This window comes from Branchiostoma lanceolatum, chromosome 3 (genome assembly GCF_035083965.1).
Source record: "Branchiostoma lanceolatum isolate klBraLanc5 chromosome 3, klBraLanc5.hap2, whole genome shotgun sequence".
Taxonomy (NCBI): Eukaryota; Metazoa; Chordata; class Leptocardii; order Amphioxiformes; family Branchiostomatidae; genus Branchiostoma; species Branchiostoma lanceolatum.
The window spans coordinates 10,537,119-10,561,767 of NC_089724.1; the positions used below are offsets into that span (position 1 = coordinate 10,537,119).

The following is a 24,649-nucleotide window of genomic DNA, read 5'->3' on the forward strand; positions in this document are numbered from 1 at the left end:
AGGTGTGACAATCATATTCTCAGTGTACCAAGAGCCAGACCTTTGATGTAGATGTTGACAACTTGTGCATGAACCTGTAGGCGGGCCCGGCTAGTACTAGCTTATTCTTTACGGGAGGCAAACGAAAACAAAAACGGCCAGTACTACCCCACCCAACCAAAACCTCTGCTTGGAGAATAAATATGAAGAAAACCTCATCACTATTCATCTTTGAATGACATGGATCACTCCGCGTGGGCATCGCACTCATCTAACTCACTCTACGTCCAGATTGGGCATACTTCACATATTTTCAAAACCTAGTAGAAGAATAGTATTCGGGACCTAGACGAACATTACTAGTAACTTGTACCCCACCCCCCGTTCTTCTAACAGTTTCGGCTGAGCATATTAAAATGCGCACTATTTTCTCCATCTTGCGGGGTGTACGCATGACCTAGATAAGACCCCGTCATCTGCCAAATAATTAACCAGAAGACGAGTACTTGTCGCCATGGAGTACCGGTACCGGAGAATCATACGCGAAATTGGTGAATTCGGCCGTTTTCAGAAAACTGTTGCATTTTGTTTAGCTGCTCTGGCTCTCCCTCACGCTATGCATGTCCTTTCTATGGCTTTTCTCGGCGCCCTGCCTGAGCACCATTGCCGACTGCCTGCTGTTTCCACCCCCGGCGATTTCCCCCCATCATGGCAGGACCAACTGGAGACTTTAAACGGTAGCATACCACTGGAACTGGACGCTAGTGGGGAGTCCGGGAGGTACAGCAGATGCCAACAGTTCAACTTAACTGATGGTTTGAACGTGGCTACGGAGAACAGAACCCTCCAACACTGTACAGACGGCTGGGAGTACGACCGCAGTCATTACGGAACAAGCATCGTTACAGAAGTAAGTTAAGATGCTGTGAAAATTAACAGTAAAACACATGTCAAGTCTTGATCATGCATTGATTACAATAGGAGGAAAACTGTGAGCACACCAAACCCTCATTTCAGAAGAAACACGCTCTATATCACATGACCGCCAATCATCAGTCGTCTTCCATTGAACGTGATCATCCTTTAGAAAAAATACCCTTGAAAGTCAGAGATATCTGCAATCTGGCAGACGTTAGTCCCGCAAGCGGCCCTGCAGATAATCTCTGGCTTCCAGGCTACAAAAAAGGGTTTGGTTTCAAGTGGCCTTATTATAATGCACGAAATGAGTTGTCTATTCAGACCACTAAAATCTATCCGAATTTCCCTAAGCTTACAGACAAAGAAAAGACTATTCTTCTTTTAACTACCAAAAACCCACAAATTATAGAAAAGGTGGGACATTACGTCTTCCATTGCTTACAAAAGAGAAGTCAAACCCTTCCCTAGTTATAGACAATTACATTTGTATAATTTAGATAAGCAGCTTTTATACTTATTTTGTACACTGTTCTTTTATGTATGTTATTTGCATTTAGCCTTCGGGCATGAATTTGCAATAAACTTATTATTATCGGTTAAAAAGATTGCACTGAAAGCCGGCCCGGGGAGTTTTTCTAATAGCCGCCTTTGCAGATGCGATGGCAGTAAGTTAGCTTTGGTAAATCTTTTAACCGCAACCACCAACCACCTACCAAGTGAAACCAGCACGGTCACTATATCATTACTATCATTATGATAGTATATATCATAACTACTGTTATCAAAATTTGTCCTCTTCAGTTGAGCCCCTAATAACATGAAGGCAAGTGGTCAGTTGACCTCTAATAACCTGAAGGCAAGTATTCGACCACCAGTATAAACATAGCTCAAAGCAAAAATGTCCTTACTGGGATATCACTAAGAGAATAACAACAGGATCTGCAATAGCCATGTGCTCAGTGGCTGAAGAGCAAATATGTTTAGCCTGACCCCCGGTCAGCTGATTGCCGTGTCAGCAGGAACCTTATTTGTTATGCAAGGCCACGCTGACTTATTCGTATGGGTGACATCCGCGGCGCGCGCATCAATTTTCGTCCGTTTCCAAAAAATCGCGACCATACTAGTACCGTAAACCATACACAGAAGCTGCAAACGAGGCCAAAGGAATGCCGTAGATTGCAAAACATATCGGAGGACGGATACATATGGTACTGGTTTTGTTGTCCTTGCACAACATGAATGAGAAATATGAACAAGGCCTTCCGAAGTCAAAGAACAAAACGTGAAACAACAAACATAAAGAACGTATTATTTGGTATACCATGTTCTGTGTTTGGTCATCCTTTGTTTACATGAATTGTTTGCGTCATAATGAAGGCAACGTTGTGCTACCCTGGACGTCAGACCCCCAAACTCGATAGATAGAGTTTGGGGGTCTGGCATCCAGGCTAACTTTGTGCAGTTAATAGTTGTTTCTATCCATTTTGCCCAGTGGATGTCATCTATATAATCAATATGGCCTAATGCGTAAATAGCAGCTGGAAACAAAACGGTGCACTATTAAACAAGAGTTCCGCGACCTCATATCTCCGTGAACTATTCTGTTTATGCAAATGACTTAAACATTTACATAACATATGCTTGGTCATGAACACCTTTAACCAGCTTACACATGTTGCAATATTGACAGACCTGTCATTTACCACTTAGATTAATTATCACGTTTTGCATTAATCATGCAAATTAGGGATGTACATGTATTTGCATAATTGATATCTGTTGATGTTTCACTTCCCATAAACTACATATCTTACATGTATTTGAGTCTTATAATGGAAAACACAGCAAAAAACAGATTTTCCTCATTAGTTATGCAAATTAGGTCCCAATTAGTAAAATTTGCACTTTATTATGTACATCTCTGTCTAAGCTACCTGCATACTAAATATCATGGAAATCCGTCGTTCCTTTGTTCAGTTATTCTCACAGATTTTCACAATAACGCCCCTGCAGTTCCAAAGCAAGCTGCAAGGCGGCCCAAACCTACACCAAATCTTCATTACATCACAAGCTATCTGCCACCAAAAAATCAAGACCATAGCGAACAACTATATTCATGCAAATGACTTACACATTTGCATAATATATACTTGGTCATAAACACCTTTATCTAACTTAAATGTTGCAATATTGACAGTCCTATGATTTTCCAATTAGATGAATTATGGTGTTTTGCATTAATAATGCAAATTAGCAATTTATTTGCATAATTGGTATCTGTTGATGCTCCACTTTCCATGAACTACATATGTTACATGTATTTGAGTCTGATAATGGAAAACACTGCAAATATAGATTTTCCTCATTAGTTATGCAAATTAAGTCACAATTAGCATAATTTTCACTTCATAATGTATATCTCTGTCTAAGCTACCTGCATACTAAGTATCATATTGACAGTCCTATAATTTTCCAATTAGATGAGATATGGCGTTTTGCATTAATTATGCAAATTAGGAATTTATTCGCATAATTGGTATCTGTTGATGATCCACTTTCCATAAACTACATACGTTACATGTATTTGAGTCTGATAATGGAAAACACTGCAAATATAGATTTTCCTCATTAGCTATGCAAATTAAGTCCCAATAAGCATAATTCGCACTTCATAGTGTATATCTCTATTTAAGTTACCTGCATACTAGATATCATGGAAATCCGTTGTTCCTTTGTTCAGTTATTCTCCTGAGAAGATTTTCACAAAAAAGCCCCTGCAGTTCCAGAGGAAGCTGCTAGGGGGCCCAAACCTACACCACTTTTTTATTACATCACAAGCTATCTGCCACCCGAAAATCAAGACCACAGCACATCCAGGTCAAAAGATACAAAAATTGAAGTTCTGCAGTAGTACCAAGGTCACATACCAGGGGGCCCAAAATCGACCTTGAATTTCGGCTTCACAATACCCGCCTACGTACCAAATATCATTGTAATCCATCAAGTGGTTCTTGAGTTATGCTGACTGGAGTGGTGCGGAAACACAAACATATACACACACACACACACACACACACACACACACACACACACACACACACACACACACAGAACAATATCTCCATTTTTCATGGAGATAATGAGTCGTCACAGCCCGGCATGCCGCATGGGTTAAGCAGCTGACAATGCATCTCTAGGGACAGCAAGGGATGATTGAAGTGTGTGTACATTTGAGCCCAAGTTACAAAACAAATTGCAATTGTAGCTCTTAATGTGAATGTCTGCAAATAAAACACACTTCTACAGGATATAACATCAAAAAGAATGCAAATGTCCAACATGAATCTACAGAGTGATGTGTGTTATCACCAGTGTTACAGTGTTACAGTCAGATTTCTACCCTTTGCAGTTCGACCTGGTGTGTGACCGAGCTTGGTTGAGAGAATTTGCTCAGTCGGTCCACATGCTTGGCTTCAGCGTTGGTGCCATCACGTCAGGAACCCTTTCGGACAGGTAGGGCTGTGGTCTTGTAGTTATCTTCATGACAAGTTGATGGTATATTGTACACTAGCCTGTGTTTACACAATGTCTCGCTAGCGGAGGTTAATGACCCACCTTCTAGAGGGCGGTATCCGTCGGGCCGGCCGCCAGGAGCGATAGTTAGTCAGGATACACATGTAACTTAGGTAATGTTTGTGTGTCTGTTGGTCAACAAGATAACTCAAGAGCCGCTGGATGGATTGGTTTCATTTTTGTGTGTTTGTAGGTTGTGCAAAACCTTGAAAGTATGGATTTTGGGCCCCCTTGACGCCTTTACACGGTACTGCATTTTGATATCTCATATTCTGGAAAGCTATGGTTGCAATCGTTAGGTGGGGGATAGCTCTTGTGCTCGGCAAAAATGTGACCTACTTTTGGGACGCCAAGCTTTAAATTGCAGGGGCGTTTTTGTTAAAATCTTGCAAGGATGGTAACTGAAGAAAGAAACAACGGATTTTCATGATTCGGGGTATGTAGGAAGCTTAGACAGAGGTATTCACAATTAGATGCAAGGCATTTGCATAACAGTTGCGAAAGCTCTTAATATTGAATGGAGGTATACGGTCGCCGAACTACATGTATATCTAGTTATCCATTCAGTGATAACGTTGTTTTAGGTACAGTTTGCAAATCAATAGACGAAGACGTGTATGAATGCTATACTTAATTTTCCTAATGACTATGAAAGTTCATATTCCCATAAACCAACGGACCATGAACATCCATCCGATGGGAACTTAGAATGTGTATCATATAATAACAAACTATGCATATAAAACTTCAAAAAACTATAAATGTAAAACTTCCACATTCAAGAGACACAATAACCTAAACGTTCATACGGAGACCTATGGATGACAATACGATCAACTTACATTACTTACTAATAGGTACGGCAGGCGCCCGACCCTTCTATGGTGCATCTTACTCTTGCTTGCGTTCAGTGTGACGTCAGCTTTCTCGCCCAACTACATCGTCTTCGTCATCCTGAAGTTTCTACTCGGAGCAGTCAACGTGTCCATCTACTACACAGCCTTTGTCCTGGGTAGGATATGCATGTCAAGAAATTGAACATGGAAGAACAAGGTTAAGGCACATTTTAGAATCTTACAGAAAATCTTACATTGAATAAATCTGTACCCAGGGGATTAATCGTTTTAGGTTACGTCGTCAGTACAGTTATGCAACCTAGTTTCTTAGGTCCGGGTAGCGTTATATAACGTTATAGAACTTGTTGCTTTGTAAGATTTGCTGTAAGATTCCTAAATTAATGTGCCTTGCTTCTTGAAGTTGAATATTTTGCCACTGATTTGCTTCTTAAGAAAGTGCTTAGAATTGATCTTCATTTCGCGTTAGTTTCTTAATTCTACCCTCCTGTATGTACGTATTGACACGGACAAAAACGTCATTTTCAAATTTCTCTGCGAACAAAGCAGTATCTACTGACTTGGTTTAGAAGAGAAGTTCAATCGTCTTTTTGCATATATACATCATCGACAGTTATATTTATAATCTGAGAATATTTTGTAAGAGGCCAATAATCATTGACATTGCAGTTATTTCATGAATTCACCTCTCAGTTTTTATATTTCTACCCCCACTGACACTGCATTTTAAGCTTCTAAGCAACTTTACATTATGTTTGTTTCCTTGCGCAGGTATGGAGGTTTTGGACCACTCCAAGCACACGATGTTCGGAATGTTCATGTACTTGTTTGTGGTCCTGGGGTTTTTAGGACTGGGCGCCTTGGCTTACATCATCAGGGACTGGTGGAAACTACAGCTGGCGATTACAGCTCCTTTCCTACTCTGTCTGAGTTACCGGTGGTAAGTTACGGAAGCAGTATAAACATCTATATAACAAAGCATTGCAAAAGGTACGTGGGGATGGGACACTTGCAAGTATTGCATTAAAGACTTAGTCAAACCAAAGAATACTAAACGTAGATTGTTATGGCAGACTAGACACTCACCACAGAATCCTTTCTGTTCACTTGCAGTTAGCAGTCTGCCATGAATTTCCAAGACAACTACAAAGAAACAGATTATGCAATGCCAGAGAAATGGGAATGGTTATGAAGAATTGTACATATAAGTCGCATGTCGCAAGGGCATGATATTTTAACTCGCAGAGGACGGTCTATGTAATTTACTTGTGGTAAATTTGATTCTTATACCTATTCTCCAAGCAGAGGTTTCGATGGGGGGCTAGTAGTTGCCGGGATTTTTAACGCTGCTTTAGGCCTCACTTTAGCGTTAAAAATCCAGGCCACTACTAGCTCCCCGATTGAAATTTAACCTCTGCTTGGATATATCTTATGCCGACTTTGCCGTCAGGTTGTTGCCGGAGTCTCCGCGGTGGTTGATTGTTACCGGGCGGATGGAAGACGCCAAAAGAGCCATCAAACGCGCCGCCAGAATGAACGGAGCTGACTTCCCGGACAAACTGTACCGCGAAATGGACTCCAACCTTATCCGGGTGAGCATGAACACACTCATAGAAGTTATAGAGAGAACCTTTACCCTAGATATAAAACAATATCCCCTTTCATCATGGCAAAGATCAGGCCATGTCGATTTGATTTTATGGATGACATCCGCGCGCGCATCAATTTTCGTCCGTTTCCAAAAGAAAACAAAAGTTCTTACCATACTAGTACTGTAAATTGTGCTAAGCAGCTACAAAATGAGCAAATGTATGCTGTAACTTACAAAATGATAATTTAAAAAACAGATACTAATGTGTAGAATGCCAAACTCAAAGAGGAAGATGTGAAAGACCAAAAATGAAGATCATAATTTGGTATACCTTTCTCAGTGTGTTTAGTCATTTGTTCAACCTTCCTGACCACGTAGATTTCATTATGAAGCCACCTTTTGTTTTCAATTTTTTTCTTTAACTTATTTTTATTCGCCCGCTCGCATCAGTTTTGGGGTTCCTAGAGGATAGTCATCCATATAATCAAATCAATTTGGTCTTATGGATCTCGTGTCGAAAGCAGCTGCTGCATTTGCATTTGAACAGAATTTTGATATTTTAATTGATCGTCATCCCCAGAACTACCAACCGTATTTGATATATTCTCAACTCATGTATATATGATTATATAATCACTGTAGGATTCCGAGTTAAAGTCATTGGTAATTTTCCATGATGATAATCAGCATCATCTCAGCCTAAGACCTGTTGGGGGGGGGGGGGTTACTGTCAACTCCAGGCTAATGCTCAGTGTGTCACTGCTTAGATCACGCAATGAATGTATTTCAATTCTGAACAGCACAATGGAGACGACGACAAGGAAAGAAGACAGCACAACGTGCTGGATCTGGTGCGCACGCCCAACATCAGGAAAATTACGCTTATAGTTGGGTTCACGTGGTGAGTGTCAAGGTCCGCGTTCTTTGAAAACGGCATGTTTCCCTATGGCTATGGTACTCTCCAAGCAGCGGTTGATGAAGGAGAAGAGTGTGACCTTCTTGGTTGGGCCTGCGGACGGAAAACGGGGTATCTAATAAGAAAGTTACAACTTCCCGCACCAACATCTGCTTAGAAAGTATGACTATTGTACATTTCTTTGTTATGCTTAATATCATCAGTTTCTTCAAAAAGCATGTTTCTGTCCATCCCGCTTCAGACTATTAAAATGTTGTTTATAAACCAAAGCAACCCATACATATTTAACGTTACGTCGATGTTGCCCCGATAACTCAACAAGGGGTTGTAAACTTTAACATATTTTGGCAAAAGTATGAGGTCGTGGAACTGTAGTTCTTATTCTTTTGAATGAAAATGTGATCTTTACTGACATCTTGGAGTCGCAAATGAATCTGTAGCCTGAATGTAGTAGGTTCCATGTTTTTCCAGGTTTGTTATGATAGCTGTATACCTTGGCCTTTCACTCGGCGCACCAGAGCTCCCTGGCGACCCGTACGTGAACTTCATCGTCGGTTCCTGTATGGAGATTGTGGCTGTTGTGGTGGCCTGGTCCACCATGGACAGATGGGGGAGGAAGCCTCCTGCTATAGCGGCCTTGCTTGTCACAGGAATAAGCTGTGGAGCAACAGCTGCCGTGCCAAAAGGTACTGAGAGTCTAGGCAAATGTTTCTTCAAATAATTGCCAAACAATGTCCAAACCAAGAAGCAATAGCAAGAGATAAATAAACAAAGAAAGACCCTATTTATGAAAATACCATGCAGAACAGAAACAGCTAACAAGTTACACTTTTAAACAGATTAGCGTCTTACATTCTGAATGGCTAAATAGCGTTGGTTTTGTGTGTATGATGATGAGGGTGCTGAATGGAATTAAAGTACGACATAATTTGTCATCTTCATGTTGTCTTCCTTAGATCTATGGCAAGTGTCCACCTGTTTGACCATGGTGGGCAAACTTGGCGTTAGCGTTGCGTACGCGGTTTTCCCGGTGTACTCAGCAGAAGTCTTCCCAACAGTTGTCAGGTTGGAGCACATTCCTACCGAAGACTTGATAGGGCTTTATAAATAACTTTAGACGGTGTAGCTAGAAATGTCTAGCCTGTGTGCCATCCTAGATTACTATGTACCGGGGCTCCTGCGTTCACTTAGGGTGGCGAACGCAGGAGCCCCGGTAGTTTCCATTAGTTGCATTCGGAGATTAGAATATCTCGCAAACAAATTGATGAGAATTACGTGTTTTACTTGGAGTACTATACTCCATCGAATAGTCCTCGAACAATTTTGCAAAGTATAACGTTGCCCTGCTTGGAGCTTGAGAAAAGAGTATTTGCTTTACCTTTAAGAAAGGTACATTCCTAGTCCTTTTTCCTTTCTAGAAATATGGGAATCGGGATGGTCGCTATGATAGGCCGAGCTGGCGGGATTCTGGCCCCGTTCGTGGCTCTGTTGGGGGAGTACTGGGCCCCCCTCCCCCTCCTCACCTTCGGCATCCTGAGCTTCCTGGACGGGGTCGCCATCTTGGCTCTGCCGGAGACACTGGGCGTCCCGCTACCTAACACACTGGAGGATGCTGAGAACTTGATCGGGTATTTCTCAGTCCTATTACTTCTTCTTTTACCATGACATTTAACGTTTAACGTTACAACATACTGTTTAGTCAGCAGTACTAGTTTCTTTTCTTCTCCAAAGATTGATTCCTATATACTTTCTTTGGCATTTGTTGGTGTTGGAATTAATGAATCGCCTTAACACGTGTATTTGAGCATAGACAAAGGTCAATTAGGTGTTAACTCTACAGTCAGTATCTGTCCTTGGTACTGAACAAGCCATTTTATGTACTGTTGGGATGCTAAAAGGCAATGCTACGATAGTTGCACTGTAACGTTATTTTTAAAGATATTAGAAGAATCTCTCCTTGGTGCTGAATATGCCATTTGATCCACGTTCAGACGCTACGAAGCAAAAACAACCACCGCTAAGATTTCAAGGTTTACCGTGTACAATCATCTCTCCTTGGTGCTGAACATGCCATTTGTATGCATTGTTAGGATTCTAAAAAGCAATGATAAAGTATTTGTACCTCAGATCTCATCATAAAATTAACACTCTTTTTCAGCTCTTATCAGTATGTTGATGGTTTTCTAATGATGGTACTCTTTGCTATGTACAGCGTGAGAGAGAAGAATTCAGAGAGCTCTGAAAAGATCCTGCCTGACAAATTCCAGAAGACTGAGGTCTATGATAGGATCACAGTTTTGTGATGAAGGGTTCTACAGGAGTCAATACCGTGGGTACATGGTGGCAAAAAAAAATATCAATATTCACAACAATATGTGTCAACAGGTGTAAAGAAGAGTTGTTTTCTACGAACAGAAGAACTGAGCAAGGCCAGAACCAAAAAGCCTTAGATAGACCCAACCTTGCTTAGCACTGTCAGCTATGGATAGCTGCAGCAGACACAAGCTGGATAGGAATATGAATCTCAGTCTAACAACCCAAGGTCTGCCAAAATAAACATTCAGACATTGTTTGGTAAAATCCATTTATTCAATCTATCATGTAAAACTTTGAGTTACATGTTGTGGGAGTATAAAACACATCTTAAGCACTCAGGTTTTGTCAAAGAAATAATCTTCTTCCATTATTGCACAGTTCCTAGACTACAGCATACAGACTGGCTGAGGACATTCTGTCACTCTCTCTCTCTTAGAGAGGACACTTAGTAAATTGTCCAACAAAGTTGCTTTTCGTTTAATGTTCTTTTGATGTCATCACTGTGTTATGTGATACAATCTCCCATTGATATTATGCAGCATTGTGCAGCTTATGTCATCAAAAATGCTGGTAGTTTGTACCTTTTCTCTATGTGGTTCTATAAACAATTGTTAAAACATATCGTATCATTATATCACCACATGTTCATCCTCTTGATGCATATCAATCATGGTTTTGGAACTGCGGACTGCAATGTTTTTTTATGGCATTGTATTCAGGCAATTCTACTTTTAAATTAGTAAAACGTGGCTTTACAACACCTCATTAAAAATGTTACAGTGATGCTATGTACAAGCTCTGACTCTCTGTCAGTAACATAAATATAAAAAGAGATATCAAGTATGTGGTGCTAAACATATGATGCTAAACAGTCAGCTTATGACACAGTAGAATTATACAAAGGAAAATATTTTCTGATCTAAACAGTGATAGGCTTGCCGCTGGCATATGTCATGTATTCTGTCGTGTACATGCTCGGTACTGCAAACGCTTCTAGTGGACCTGGATCTGAAAGAAATGTGCAATAAAATGAGTCAATTGCTACAACTATCTGAGACTATCATGTGTCAAATGCTTTTGTCAGCACTACTAATCTGAGCTATCACATAATGTGAAACTGTTCTTAGAAGACTTTTCTAGATCAGAGTAAGAAAATAAGTGCTAACATGTGCTCATATACACTCGTACTATGAAAAAGAACTGTTACAAAATAAGAATAAACATGATTATATCATATAAGAGTCAGGGTACCGGGCAGTACTTTGACCTACGTAACCAAGCCGTAAGGAAAGCCTGGGAGTATTTTAAGAAAAGTAAGTTTGAGGGGTGCTGTGGGTAAGCAGATGTCAAGAGTATCATGGGTGATAGAATAGTATGACTGTAGTTTGTACTGACCTGGTATGACCCATGGTGTGTCCACAGGACAGGAGAAGATATCCTTGCTCTTCACATCTGATGGTTCAATGTAAGACTGGCTGTACAGGGTCTTCAGTCCACTGGAGGGAGGGAAAGACAGGGAAACTTAAATATGAGTCAACAAAAAATAAACCTACATTTTCTTACACCTTTTGTATTGACTATTTCAGTCATTGTTCAAAATACTGTTTATAAAAAGAGGGACAATTACATATTTCCATGACCTGCTAGGATGAACAGATTACAAAAAGGTTCGAAATCCATGTATTTAATGTGGTGAGTTGATTACTTAGCCCTTCATTTCAACAACAACAACATAACTATGGTGCACTTTGCTTCTAGGTTTAGACTGGTCTCTCTCCCCGATTCCATATCTCACGACTTTCAAGAAAAGGAAAGGATACTGCTACTAACGTTTAACAGTTATTATGGCCTGGCAATACTGTACAACATGCGTATCATGATGAAATGGCAATTGGGAATACCTGTCCATCTCAGAAACAGTTTTTTCAATATTAGTTATAAGACTGTTATCCTATGATAATTGTATTTGTAAGTACCCTCACCTATGTGGTACGGGTGACAGCTTCTTGGGGAGTCTGGGAATCCTGGTTGCCGTGGGAAACCAGGTGATGTCTCTCATAGGGGTTTCTGTGGCGATCCTAGAGGCATTTTTTGGAAGAGGGCTGTGCATGGGGAGATGCAGTATGAATGTTAGTTAGACTTTCAAGGTCACAAAATGTGTCACACTTGTATTCTTGGAATAGCATTTTAGATGCATACTTAAATGGTAGAATTTGATGAACTTCTACTTACTTGTGTTTAAGTCCATGTCCCCAAGCTTTTGGGTAATCCTCACACTGCCAATAAGTTGGGACGTCCTTTCTTGGATACCCCTCCATCTCATGCCTACATTGGGGAAAAAAGGTTAAGTTAACACCAGTTCATACACATGCAAGCCATGTGAACTTTGCTTAATACACGATGGAGTTATATGCTTTCTATACACACATTTCCTAGCAGCTTGGACCACTACTTAGTATTGTCTACACCTATTTCAAGAAAGTATACAAACAGTATAGGGTTATAGACTTTGCTTTAACAATTTTCAGACCCAAACCATCAGACTATTTACATCATCATTGTAGTGTTTTCAACAAAGCTGAAAAGGTGTTTGAAAATGAACCCATGCTGTAGATATGCTTATGGGAAACAAAAAAAGAGTGTCGGCAGCTATGGTTCTGAGCAGGTCTCAAAGTATTCTAGCCCCTGATTGGTCGAAGCTGTTTACAGTAAATAACTTTTTTGTTTGCAGTAGTGTCAGGTGTTTGTTGTGTTGCGCACCTGTAGAGGGTAACCAGGTGACCCTCAGCAAGGAAGACGCTTTTCAAAAACATATGATTTATATACAAATGCTTTGTAACATCAAAAACCTTATGGCTGAATCATGGATGCCATACAGTAAGCAATTGTGCACTTATCAACTTATAACCAGAACAATTTTCATCACTGCTAATGCACTGGCAAAATAGTCTCCTGAGTCATTGAAAGACAATATCATAAACAGAAATTAATACATTTTACCCTTTGAACCTTGAAGAGAAGGGCAAAATGCTTCAAGGAAAAGTTTTCAGCTCTATCAAAGATGGGGAAGAAAGAAAAGGAAAAGTCCATTAGTTATAATAACAGCCCACCTGCTGAAGGGCCTGTGGTCCTTGTGTGTCGTGGTAATGTACATGTCGTTCAGTCTCAGCACGCCCTGGTCACGCGCATAGAACGGCTGCCCAGACAGAGCCTCGTTCTTTGTACTCGCTATCACAGCCTGTCAGGTAGGGGAAAAACCATTTAATCATCAAAGTTTCAAACTACTGTTTAATATCTATGTTTCCTTTATTGAAGATTGATATCAAAGACTTGCATTTTGAGTTATGTGTGCTTGTTTTCCTTCGTCTCATCAACAGGAATGATTTTTGAAATATTTGTATTCACCATTAGTTACATGTAGAAAATATGGTACTTTTCATGTAAAATATATAGTTTCCATGGTTTCGCACAATAACACACTAACAACATGAGACTCAAATACTCAACATCGGAAAGAATGTTTGTAGAAGCAGACTGTACCTTAGTGGGACCGTCCACGTGATGGTCTCTCAGGGTGGGGTTTTGTGGACCGGCATTAAATGCAGAGTCCAGACTCAGACCCCGTTTTGCATTAAAGTTGTCCTGAACTTCTGTCTTCTGGTTGCCCATAGTGAGGGCAGGGCGCAAGGCCTCACGGGCCTGGAGCTACAATTAATATAATGAAAACAATTAATATACAGTATATTAGAATATCATATGGTGAAATCATTTACTGTTAAGCTCAACAACTTAAGTACAAATGTCACCTTGTCCTTTTTATGTACTTTTATCTCCTGTTGACCACATTAGCATTTTAAACAATACAAAAAACTGTCTTACCTTTTCATGAAGGTCCTTTACATAGTGTACTTTCCAATGTCCAGGACCCTTTTTGTGCAGGGGGTTGGAGAGTACACCCCCCATGTACTTGTAGTCATGGACTTTCCCGGTGGTGGTTTCATAGTTATTGATAAGGCTGTCGTACGGGTGCACCTCATCTTGCTTGGACAATGGGGGAGGCAGGGGGTCGAGGACTGTCGTCTGTAACAAACATCATTTTTAACTTGAGGTTGTTCATGTATCCTCTTTGCTTAATCAACAGATATGAGCCTTGATTACTTGTAGTGCACTGAAGTAAAATTTCACTTTAATTTGTAACATCTATACATTTACCAAGACATTTATGTTGTTCACATTGTATGAAAATATAATGCTATCATGGTTGTTATGTGCTCACACTGTACGTATGATGCCCACAATAAAGACCATTTAATCAGTTGACAGCAACTGGCAGCTGATGCACTATGGCAGATAGCTTCAGCTTAAGGAACAACCGTACTGCAAGTAAACATTGCAAGTAAACATTACTACATTATTAACATTGAACACCTTGAAACCAACATTGAAACATAAGAGTGTTTTTTGTTTCTACTCTGCAGTCACTAAGCTACCAGTCTGTCACTACATGACGAAGAACGCAGAACCATTCAACCTCTGAGTGTGTTTATCTTCAAACAACAAAAAGCCATGAATGTTGAAATATCAACACCATAAATAGATTATATGTAACCTGTGTTTGATTAGTCCACAGATGGTTTGCTTGGGAAGTACACAGTTACCTTAACCCTACATGTTCACCTTGTACGACTTTGACTCGGTCAACGTGGATAAAGTTACGCAGGGATCTTCTCGTAGCCTAGCAGTATTATTCTACTTGCTGGTTAACGATTAAACGGAGTTATGAAGACTTGGATAAAGTATAACGTTATGTTGTGTCTAGGTAATGATGGCTTTCAATGTTTGCTTGTTTCTTGTAATGTCGTTTCCCCATTATTTCGGAAATCGAATAATCTAGTCAATATCTTGTGCCAGTCATTTCAAGGGGACTGCTAACTCGATAATTTTTGTTTGACCTAGAAATGTATAATTTAGCCATCCACTCGGAGTACCATTTTGGTATGTCAGGAAGGGAATATATGGCGATTTACATCCGAAATCTTCTAGTTTGTATGCAGTACTAGGTCTACTTCATAGCTTAATGTAAACAATGCAGTAACTATGTACACGTAACCCTATAGTCTAATGGCTTCGGGGCGTACCTGGCTTAGATATGCCACTCGTTAACGTTAACCAAAGAAAGGTACGCAGAATGAATGAATCCGTTTTCCCGATAAAACACTTGCAAGATTATCCGACCTACCCTAAATGTGGAGTCAGGGAAGTAGTAACTCCCGCGGAACTCGTGTCCCTTGCCGGTACTGGTCAGATGTAAGTCTTGCCGTCTGTCCTGCAACATCTTGGCGGGCTGAGAGCTCGACTTCTCGCTGGGACGGGCAGGTTTGTTTAGTCTCTGGTGGCGTGGCTGCACCTTTTGTCCCTTCGTTTACACTAGTTGCCAGGCAGCACTAACAGCTGATCGTGACGTCAGGGTTATCCCAGCATGCATCAGTGCAGGTAATGCAAACGCGTAGAAGTATGTTATGACAAATTGGCGATAGTATGTTCTTGAATTACAAAAATCAAAATAATTGAATTTCATTCAAGCAAATACCGTGAAAGACTTGTTCCGACTTATCTTAAACACGTACACATTTCGCAATGATTTTAGATAATTCCATAGCCTTTGTTGTGATGCGGTCTTGGACATGAGTTGCCGAAGAAAGCGACCTCTGTAGGCCATCTGTATTACTGCAACTAAACCATGATTTAGCTCTCACCCAAAAGCGTTACTTTTCAAGCAGATGTTGGGAGGGGAATCGCATCTTTCCATGACATCTGTCTACAAGTTCTCTTTTACTGTTGGATTTAATCACGGATCTAAAATGATGTTCAAATTGTGATTAAGATTAAACCGTCATGCATCACAAACCAACTAGAATGCAGACACATTGCAAGAACGTGGACATGTGGACAGCTTGACTTGAGTGTTTACCACACTTACTTTTAACAATCCTTTATCATTCTTCTTCACAGTAAGGCATTTTGATTCGACTGTATGGATGAATTTTTGTCCATTTCCACACACACAGACACACAGACACACACACAGTAAGTAAGTCATACAAAGCAACTGCAAAATGATCAATGATCAAATATATGCCGTAAATTGCATACTTACGATACTTATGTTGTAGAATGCCAAAGTCAATTTCAAACTGTCAAAGAAGAAGACGTGAAAAAAAAAGTGAAGAATCTAACATTTGCCTTACCAAAATTCTGTGTGTATATCTCACAATAAAGGCCACTTTTTTGTTTTGCCAAACTTATTTCTATTCGCATGCTTGCATCAGTTTTGTGGTCCCCAGAGGATGTCATCCATACAATCAAATCAACATGGCCTAAATTTACATGTGCTAGTATAGTATTTTTTATATTCAATAAAGGGAGAAAATGAGAGTGGAAAAAGCCCAATGTCAGACTGATTTATCTTTATAAACAATAGAAATACACAATTATGTGCATCATGCTTTTGCATACCTAAAGGCTATAAAGTCATTGACATATATGAATCCACACAGCTTTGCTGTTATGAACATACAAATGAGCAGAAAAGATCAATCAGTTTCACTGACAGCAAACTGGTCACTCTATACATTAAATTGTTCATAACATTATCGCAATAATTCTAACAGCTCCATGGCAAATGCAGATGCATATTGGTATTCTCAATATGGGGATTCGGATGCCACATTGTTGTTAGCCTCCTGTGCAGGCTTCCTATAACGGTGGCATATATATTGGGGGGGGGGGGTTTCTAATGCCGGCAAGGGAGTTGTGTAGCCGAGGGAGTTGTGTAGCCGAGGGGCACAACTCCCTTGCCGCCGTTATAGGAAGCCTGCACAGGAGGCTACATTGTTGTTGACAACACATATAACGTTAATGTTTAACAACTTGCTTAAGTAAAAAAAAATATAGTAGAAATATAGCATAAACCTTTGTGTTGTTTAAATAAACTATCTAAAGGAACAAAAAAGTGGTCTGACTATCGGCACAATACTATTAAAGAAATCCCACACCTATGCAATGACTGGAGAAACCTTCAATCTACTTGAAATAATATCTTAATTATCTATCATGGATGTTGCCTTTTCAGTACACATTATGTTAGCTTGATAACTGTATATAAAATGTGCTAGTGGTTCTTAGCAAAATGTCTTAAAATAGTCAGAGGTATTGTTACAAATATTGTAGTCAGTTGTAGTCAATCTGTAGTTTAAACATGGGCTGTTCATTGTTACTGGAAGACATATCATTATTTCTGCCATAACGGGGGCCGCCCGAACCTCGCACGCGCCCGAACATCGCACGGATTTTTTACTGATCTTATTTTGCATAAGTACGCCGTGTTTGTGTCCAATGACTATGCTGATAAGGAGGGTAAATAACCCAACTTCATGCACATAATTGTCATTTACATTCAAAACATATGTGTACATATTCATTTCTTGTTTTGTCGAAAAGTAGTATTTTGACAATAATGATGGCAACGCTGAGTAGAGGGTCACTGCGTAGCTAGACGGCCCGGCACCTAAATATACGACCTGTGCCAAGCAGATACATAAGTCATACAGCTATCATACACATAAGAAAAAAATTTCATAAAACACTAAAAATTTGGGTCTTTAAGTGTTTGTTGAGAAGAAAACCGACCAAAGAAAAACAACGTAAACATTGCTGTCGTCTGACGACGTTGTTTTCCCGCCATTTTTTTGGACCGCGATGGTGGCGGGACGATTCAACGCACAGCTTTGTTACGCTCTAACATGTGATTGGTACCGTCTATGAAAAGGAAACTGAATACAGAGATGGCGAAGATGTTTCCCAATAAGTAGACGGAGAATTGTTGATGTAAGCGGTGTCGTTTTTTCGTAATGATTTCGTAAGTCGGGCCGCATTCAATACGTACGTCGGGCCGCGTAGTAGCCTATTTCCCGTGGGAACATGAGCTGGGATGCGCTAGATATAGCCCTTCTCACATGACGTTAGAAGTGCACACAGTCAAAATTTTCCGGTCAAAAGAAAGCTAGAATATAGCAGACTTCAAGCCTTATTTACATTTCCCTAACTTCATCACCAACTTCCGAAGAGAGCAAAATTACCAAAGCGTACTAAGTTAGGCACACTATCTGGCGTAGCACTAAATCAGAAGGTACATTCGTGAAAATGTCTCACAGCGTCTTCCGCATGTAACGCGGAGCATGAAGGGCCCATGAACAGTATGAATACATTTCTTGTCCAAGTATGGTCTTTAGATGAATGTGTTCAAAATTCATTCATTAAAACCTGACCACTCTCTGGCAACCAGCAATGGAGCGCCGTGAGTTCCAGCGCGTAAAAAAACGTCCGATGGTTGGGCACCCCCCGTTACAGGGTAGAGATAAAGACTTCTTAGTGGTCGACAGACACATTTTCTGTCACAAACCAACAGTGTTCAAGTTTACTTATTTGAAACCCAGTCTGTAAAACGATAGCCATTATGTATCTGCCAAGTCTCTTTTGTCTTCTCCACAAATAAAATGTAGTGAAGTCAGGAGGAAAGAAACTTAATGGCCGGTATGATAGGTTTTAAATACATGGCTAGTAAAATTAACAACAACATGTCTGGCTTTCATCAAAGCTCAAACAAAGTGAGCTTCTCCTTCTGAAATGAATCATTACAAAAGGATCAAATCTAATAAGTTCCAACATTGTTCTACAAACACAAGTAGTGGCCTTAAATCTTTTCATGTACAAATTCTACATGTAGAGGTTTCATTACTTTGTCTTTGGCTCTATATCTTCTACCATTGATAGAAATTTCATAGGATGAAGTGAAACTTGCAAGCTCCCTTCTTTACACCCGTATCATCAGGAATGTCAAACAGGATTACATATTTCACTGAATCTTTAAAGGGAAAATATTTCAAGATGTTGAACAATTTCAGTTACTGTCATATGCACTCTATGGCCTCTGTTGAAATACAAAAATGTAGTCATTAATCAGTAGAAAAAACATAGACTACTGTAAATCTTGACACTTTCACAGTGGTTTTATTTTTGCTGTTTTGGCGGCTAATTCATGACACTACAAATATGTTTCAAATGTATCCCTACTGTACTACAGAATCATTTCAACCATGAATCTAAAGCATGGTGAAAATCTCCTTTTTCTTCCTAACGAGAAAGAAAACCACTGCGAAAGTAAAAGAATTTACAGTAGTGACCGCACACACATCCATCACGTGGGGATGATCTCCTCGCTGCCCACGCTCCTCTCCAGGTCGCAGGGTAGCGCCATGACGTCCGTGAACAGGCGGACCTGGGCCTCCATGGTGATCTTCTGGAACTCTCGGATGTACGTGAAGAAGAAGAGGATGAAGCAGATCGACATGCCCCACTCTGCAGCCGTGCTCACCACATGGGGGACAAAACCCTGTAGAAGGACCAGATACGTGTCACCATATTTAGAAACATGGACCCTCACTTTCTTTCCCCAAAAAAACGCATCACTATATGCCCCAGTGTTCTAGCCAGCCTGAAATTTTTACCCGTCATGTCAATTTTGTTTGATGAACATCCTGTCGAGCGCTGATGGTGCGACAATCTTAGGGTGCCGTGGTCCGGGATTCCCCTAGGGAAATTTCAACCCTCTAAAACGCTATTCCCTGAATTTTAAGGGGCAAGTTTTGTTGGTACATGTAGATTAAGCTTAGTCTTTTGGTGAAAAATTACACAAACTCTAATAAGCTCTTTCTATATCTTTACACACCGATTTTTGTCAGTCAAAAATGACGGATTGGGCAAAATGTTTGCCCATCATGAGCAACAAAATTCCATCAAATGACAGAATGACGGGCACTGGCTAGAACACTGCTGTGCGAACAAGTACAAAATATATAATGGAATGTATGTGTACAACCAGTACTACAGAGCAGGGCATGATCATGACTATCACACACTCTTTCACTCTGCTTCTATATTTTCTTTACACACAATTACACAGAAAGATTAGTCTAAATTCATCAAAAATTTCTCTAAAATCTTTATCCGAGGATGACACAAAGTTGATAAGACAATACTGATTTACCCCATCCTCAGGCAGCCACTTCTCGATGTCCTTCCCGTGGTAGTCCCTGGCCGCCAGACCACCTGCAACTGTTGCTGTGGGAGAAGCTTAAGGAACAAACCCAAACTAAAAACAACCATAAAGCATCATTCACCACTTGAAAATTTACATGGATGGGTCATCTTAAAACCTGGGGAGAGCTAAGCTATGCATGTCTGTAGCCGCAATGCATGCATATGATTGATTGATTGATTGACATTTTCACAGTTGCCTTGTGTAGGATACTAGTGATAAAGCACAGTGTAGCGAGGACAAGAATGCCGAGCCTAACTCTGCAGACCGCCAGGCTGTTCTGGTGTGGGTACATCTTGTACGACATTGCGGTCTGGAGGAAACCGTACACGATTCCGCACCCAAAACACATGAAGGCCCCAACAACATGGACTATGATGACACTACTTTCCTGGGAATGAAATAAGATGGAATTGAATGGGGTAGTAAATATGACCTAATCCATCTAACTATATCACTGATACAAAGATACGTATATACTCAAGTATAAATATCATACATGGATGATACACACATCTCTGAGCAAGTTCTTCACAGCTTATGCATTTTTATTCTTCATAGACAACTGTACAATAAAACAGATAAGAGTAAAAGCAAATCCTTCAAGCATATGTTTTGAACCTTTAGCACTCTGAAGTAGCCGTTTGGCACCCGATTTCCTATTGGTTACAGAGTTAGGCAGCAGGGAGAAGGTTAAACTTTTTATCAGATGTGGTAAAATTCTTCAGAACATACATACATGTATGCATTACACTTTTTCAATGCCTCAGGTCTCACCTGGAAGTTTGCCACCAGACTCATGCCCAGTGCTATAAACATTCCCAACCAGGCTGAGAACTTGTTGAGCAGTAGGAGACCGCTGTCCTCTGGCCTGTGGTTGTACTCCAGGACCTGTTTGTAGCGGACGTAAACTGTCGCAGCAACTAGGGGGCAACAATGGATAACACACTGTCAGGTTGTAGAACTTGTCAAAACTAAATATGTATTGTTACGATACTCTAGACTTGCTTCAAGTAACATAAAAAGCTTGTGAATTAAGTCTTTATCAAACAATTCTAGGTGAAGCCCGTTTACCCTCTGGTGTATTGACATGTACTGTAAATGCAGAAATGTTCGTGATGGTTTTATGTTTGCGGTTTTCGCAGTAAGCTCTTTGCAGCGAACTTAAAACTACTGCTAATTTTTTTGCCCTCCTTCCCCCTTGTCTATCTAATGTTTCAGACACAAACTTAAAACACAGCGAACACTCCATTTCCTCCATACCGCGAAATTAAAACCACACAAACTTAAAATTATTTACAGTATACACAAAAACAAAAGCAACATTTTAAAAGGTAATAGAGAATTCGAAAGAAAAGAGTTACAACAGACATACAGAGTGTTTAACTCACCTAGCATAGCTGTGATGTTCAGCAGCTGTCCAAATATGCAGCTTTCTGGTGGTTCTGTACCTGTATCACTATGGCAACACAACAATAAGTACTCTAATGACACACGTTACACAGGATACTATTGTGCAATAGAAATAGCAAAAATACTTATGTATGAGTAAGTAACATGAATGATGTACTTCTCCATCCTGTGGAACATTTCCCTCCCCTCATAGGTGTCAATGGAGTTGATTAAGGAAAGCTCCATATATAATGCTTTAAATTATGAAAAGCAAGAAGCTATGAAGGATCTCAATGTTCTTTCAAGTGCTTTACAGGCATCATACATATATATAATATGTATATGTATTATGTACAATGTACTAAATGCTTAAATACGAATTAGGTTAACAATGCTGAGATTTAAACACAATACTGTAATTCTGTATTTTATTGAATCCTAACTGCCTCAATGCACTATATGGTATCATATGGTAAATGTAAGCAAGTGTGTGTGATGGTACACTCACCTGATGTAAGGGAAGCCAGCTGATACATGCTTCAGGACCACAGCTATGCTGTATCTGGGCAGTACAAAAATTCCTTTTTTTCTAAACAAATTCATCATCATCATCAATCCTCCTTCTTTAAGAAGTCAAATTTTAAAAATACATCTCAAGAAATCATAATTCATTTTTTTCCATAAAAACCTAGACTCTACCAGTCTCCCCCAGTCGCTGGGAAAATAGTAGAAATTGGCCAAATAGAGTCAAATGTTTGAAGGGAGTCGGCTACGGAGAGAGGGTCAAATTCGCAACCGAGGTCATCGATGAGGGCTGATAGGGGACTGATGACGACGACAAACGGCTCCACTGAGTTCAGGCACGACGGAATGGCCTGGAAACAGAATGTCTTACCAGCGCCGGTCGGAAGCCCGACAAACACGTCCTTGCCATTTAAAATACCCAAAACAGCGTCTGCCTGGCCCTGTCGCAGTTCGTCGTAGCCAAAAACATCTTTGCTAATACGGCGAACGCGCTCCATCGTACTGGCTCGCACAGACATAAACACACGCAATTGTCACTCGTCAAAATAAACACAGGCAGTCATCAAAATACTGGTAAACAGACTGGACCGTTCTTTGAAATTTCCCTCGTGACCCCTGACACTTCCTGTCACATGGTCCACGGCCGTCGCTCGCGACAGTTCCGTCACGGTCTGCCCGCAAAGCAATAAAAGGATCATTTAGCTACTTGGCACCTATTAGATAGTGATTAGTGCCGATCAAAGAACTCGCCGAGTTCAGACAGCCTCCTCGGTTGCGAATTTGACCCTCTCTCCGTAGCCGACTCCCTTCAAACATTTGACTCTATTTGGCCAATTTCTACTATTTTCCCAGCGACCGGGGGAGACTGGTAGAGTCTAATAAAAACCTACGATATGGCGAATGTTGCGGCAGTCAGGATCCCCACAGAGATGGGGAGGATGCCCAGTCCCAGGCACAGCCAGCTGTTCCATAACCAGCCACAACATCCCATCTCTGACAATAAAAACATTTTGGAACATTAATTAATGAAAGAAGTCATGTAACCATACATGTCGCAAGCAGTTAAAATTGGAAAAGTCACAAATGCCTATGCAACCTATTTGATTTGTGCTTCATATATTCCTCTGGTTTGTTCTTTATTGCAAAGTGAAATAAAATGTTGTAGGGTCAAGTCATGTTCCTTGCAATTGCTGACTCATCTTTAATACACTACTACCTTATCCTTCATGAACTTAAATATTCAAAATATGTTTTCTCTGTAAGTGGCATTTAAAAGCTCTTTGCTCAAACCAGTTGCACTTAGTAAGTGTTCATGAAGAAAATGAATAATACTACAAAAACTTGATCATGATTGTATTTCTCCTCCTGTATGATTATTGACAGCTTCAACATCCTGGCAATTTTGCCCCAAAAAGTGTTATTGACAGGAAACACAGGAATAGCTTTGAATCAGTAAACAGCCAATGACATCATCAGTGCAATCCAGGCTTAGGAGGTCAGGGGTTCAATTCCGGGCCAGGGATTTCCTGTCAATTGTGCCGAAAAAAATATTATTATCCTGTCAATAGTGGCAAATCAATTCTTATTGACAGGGACACCCTACGTGTCAATAGCCTTGGCCTTTCTCCAGGTACGTAGTACCTGACATTGATGAAAATTAGGTACAGGATTATAACCATCTTGAAGTCAAATCATGCAGTATGATACCAAATTATACAAACAGAGATGTGAGACCATCCCACATGTTTGATATTTATCTAGCATCAAAGATAAAACTTAGCAGCAAATAACGTTATACAAATAATTGGCTGATGACTAGACCAGTTGTTTCACTCGTTCGTCACACAACGCTTTACCACCTAGTATAATAAGTAAAGGGCAATATCGTTGCGCATATCAGCACTGTGACGTTAATAAAATTTCCAAGACATCTCAAAGTGCCCCCCCCCTTTGCGCATCCCCTTCTAATACATGTAACGTTACCGACGATGTATTGTTTAAGTTAATAAACAAGAAAAATATAATTCCATAAACAATATCATGCGCCTACTTGCTTGCCAGCGCTAATAATCAACAGCACAACTCCCTCCTTCAGATATATATAGGACATACAACTATAATGTGTACACAAAAAATTTGGACAACACCGCGGCCGACCTCTGACAGTCACATGATGTTGACAGGCCTGACCTCACAGGGTCAAAGGCGCACCTAGCGATTATTTACAGAAGTACAGGTAGCTTACTAGTACATGGACGTCGTAAGCTGGGAGGATAAAGAGATAAAGAAATGTCATCCTCAAGCATATTCTGTATCTGTATTTAGATAGCCAGTAAAACCGCCCTTCCTATTGCTTTTTCAAGTAGCTACTAGTGGAATGAGGCTTCGCTACGACTTGCGAAGCACACCGGGTCACCCCTACTCGATAT

At 40.3% G+C, this 24,649-nt stretch overlaps 3 protein-coding genes across 3 annotated transcripts; 1 reads left to right on the plus strand and 2 right to left on the minus strand.

The window, feature by feature from the left end:
* The first annotated feature begins 314 nt into the window (after positions 1-314).
* On the plus strand, positions 315-11,194 carry LOC136430176 (organic cation transporter protein-like). Its single transcript, XM_066420517.1, has 10 exons — positions 315-889; positions 4,307-4,410; positions 5,328-5,482; positions 6,096-6,264; positions 6,775-6,916; positions 7,716-7,816; positions 8,303-8,517; positions 8,788-8,896; positions 9,250-9,459; positions 10,044-11,194. Exons 1-10 carry the CDS (start codon positions 494-496, stop codon positions 10,132-10,134), a joined length of 1,692 nt encoding a protein of 563 aa, XP_066276614.1. The 5' UTR covers positions 315-493; the 3' UTR covers positions 10,135-11,194.
* Positions 10,399-15,591, minus strand: LOC136430177 (stabilizer of axonemal microtubules 3-like). Its single transcript, XM_066420518.1, has 8 exons — positions 15,387-15,591; positions 14,027-14,227; positions 13,688-13,852; positions 13,258-13,385; positions 12,380-12,472; positions 12,130-12,249; positions 11,543-11,643; positions 10,399-11,155 (listed from the first exon to the last, which is right to left on the minus strand). The coding sequence occupies exons 1-8, from the start codon at positions 15,480-15,482 to the stop codon at positions 11,067-11,069; spliced, it is 993 nt and encodes a 330-aa protein (XP_066276615.1). The 5' UTR covers positions 15,483-15,591; the 3' UTR covers positions 10,399-11,066.
* Positions 15,592-16,599: 1,008 nt separating this feature from the next.
* On the minus strand, positions 16,600-24,403 carry LOC136430178 (DNA damage-regulated autophagy modulator protein 2-like). The gene is made up of 8 exons (XM_066420519.1): positions 24,271-24,403; positions 23,111-23,213; positions 22,204-22,257; positions 21,695-21,762; positions 21,081-21,226; positions 20,517-20,694; positions 20,253-20,326; positions 16,600-19,598 (listed from the first exon to the last, which is right to left on the minus strand). Exons 2-8 carry the CDS (start codon positions 23,209-23,211, stop codon positions 19,404-19,406), a joined length of 816 nt encoding a protein of 271 aa, XP_066276616.1. The 5' UTR covers positions 23,212-23,213; positions 24,271-24,403; the 3' UTR covers positions 16,600-19,403.
* Between the last annotated feature and the right edge of the window lie 246 nt (positions 24,404-24,649).

Excerpts from the sequence above, each read along its gene's own strand:
- LOC136430176 (XM_066420517.1), top strand. The coding sequence starts at position 494 with ATGGAGTACCGGTACCGGAGAATCATACGCGAAATTGGTGAATTCGGC. Across the intron at positions 5,483-6,095 it reads CTACACAGCCTTTGTCCTGG|GTATGGAGGTTTTGGACCAC; the intron begins GTAGGATATGCA and ends TTCCTTGCGCAG. Across the intron at positions 8,897-9,249 it reads GTCTTCCCAACAGTTGTCAG|AAATATGGGAATCGGGATGG; the intron begins GTTGGAGCACAT and ends TTTCCTTTCTAG.
- LOC136430177 (XM_066420518.1), bottom strand. The coding sequence starts at position 15,482 with ATGTTGCAGGACAGACGGCAAGACTTACATCTGACCAGTACCGGCAAG. Across the intron at positions 12,473-13,257 it reads GACCACAGGCCCTTCAGCAG|GCATGAGATGGAGGGGTATC; the intron begins GTGGGCTGTTAT and ends TCCCCAATGTAG. Across the intron at positions 11,644-12,129 it reads CTGTCACCCGTACCACATAG|TGGACTGAAGACCCTGTACA; the intron begins GTGAGGGTACTT and ends CCCTCCCTCCAG.
- LOC136430178 (XM_066420519.1), bottom strand. The coding sequence starts at position 23,211 with ATGGGATGTTGTGGCTGGTTATGGAACAGCTGGCTGTGCCTGGGACTG. Across the intron at positions 22,258-23,110 it reads GCCGCAACATTCGCCATATC|ATACAGCATAGCTGTGGTCC; the intron begins GTAGGTTTTTAT and ends TGTACTGCCCAG. Across the intron at positions 20,327-20,516 it reads TACACTGTGCTTTATCACTA|CAACAGTTGCAGGTGGTCTG; the intron begins GTATCCTACACA and ends CTTCTCCCACAG.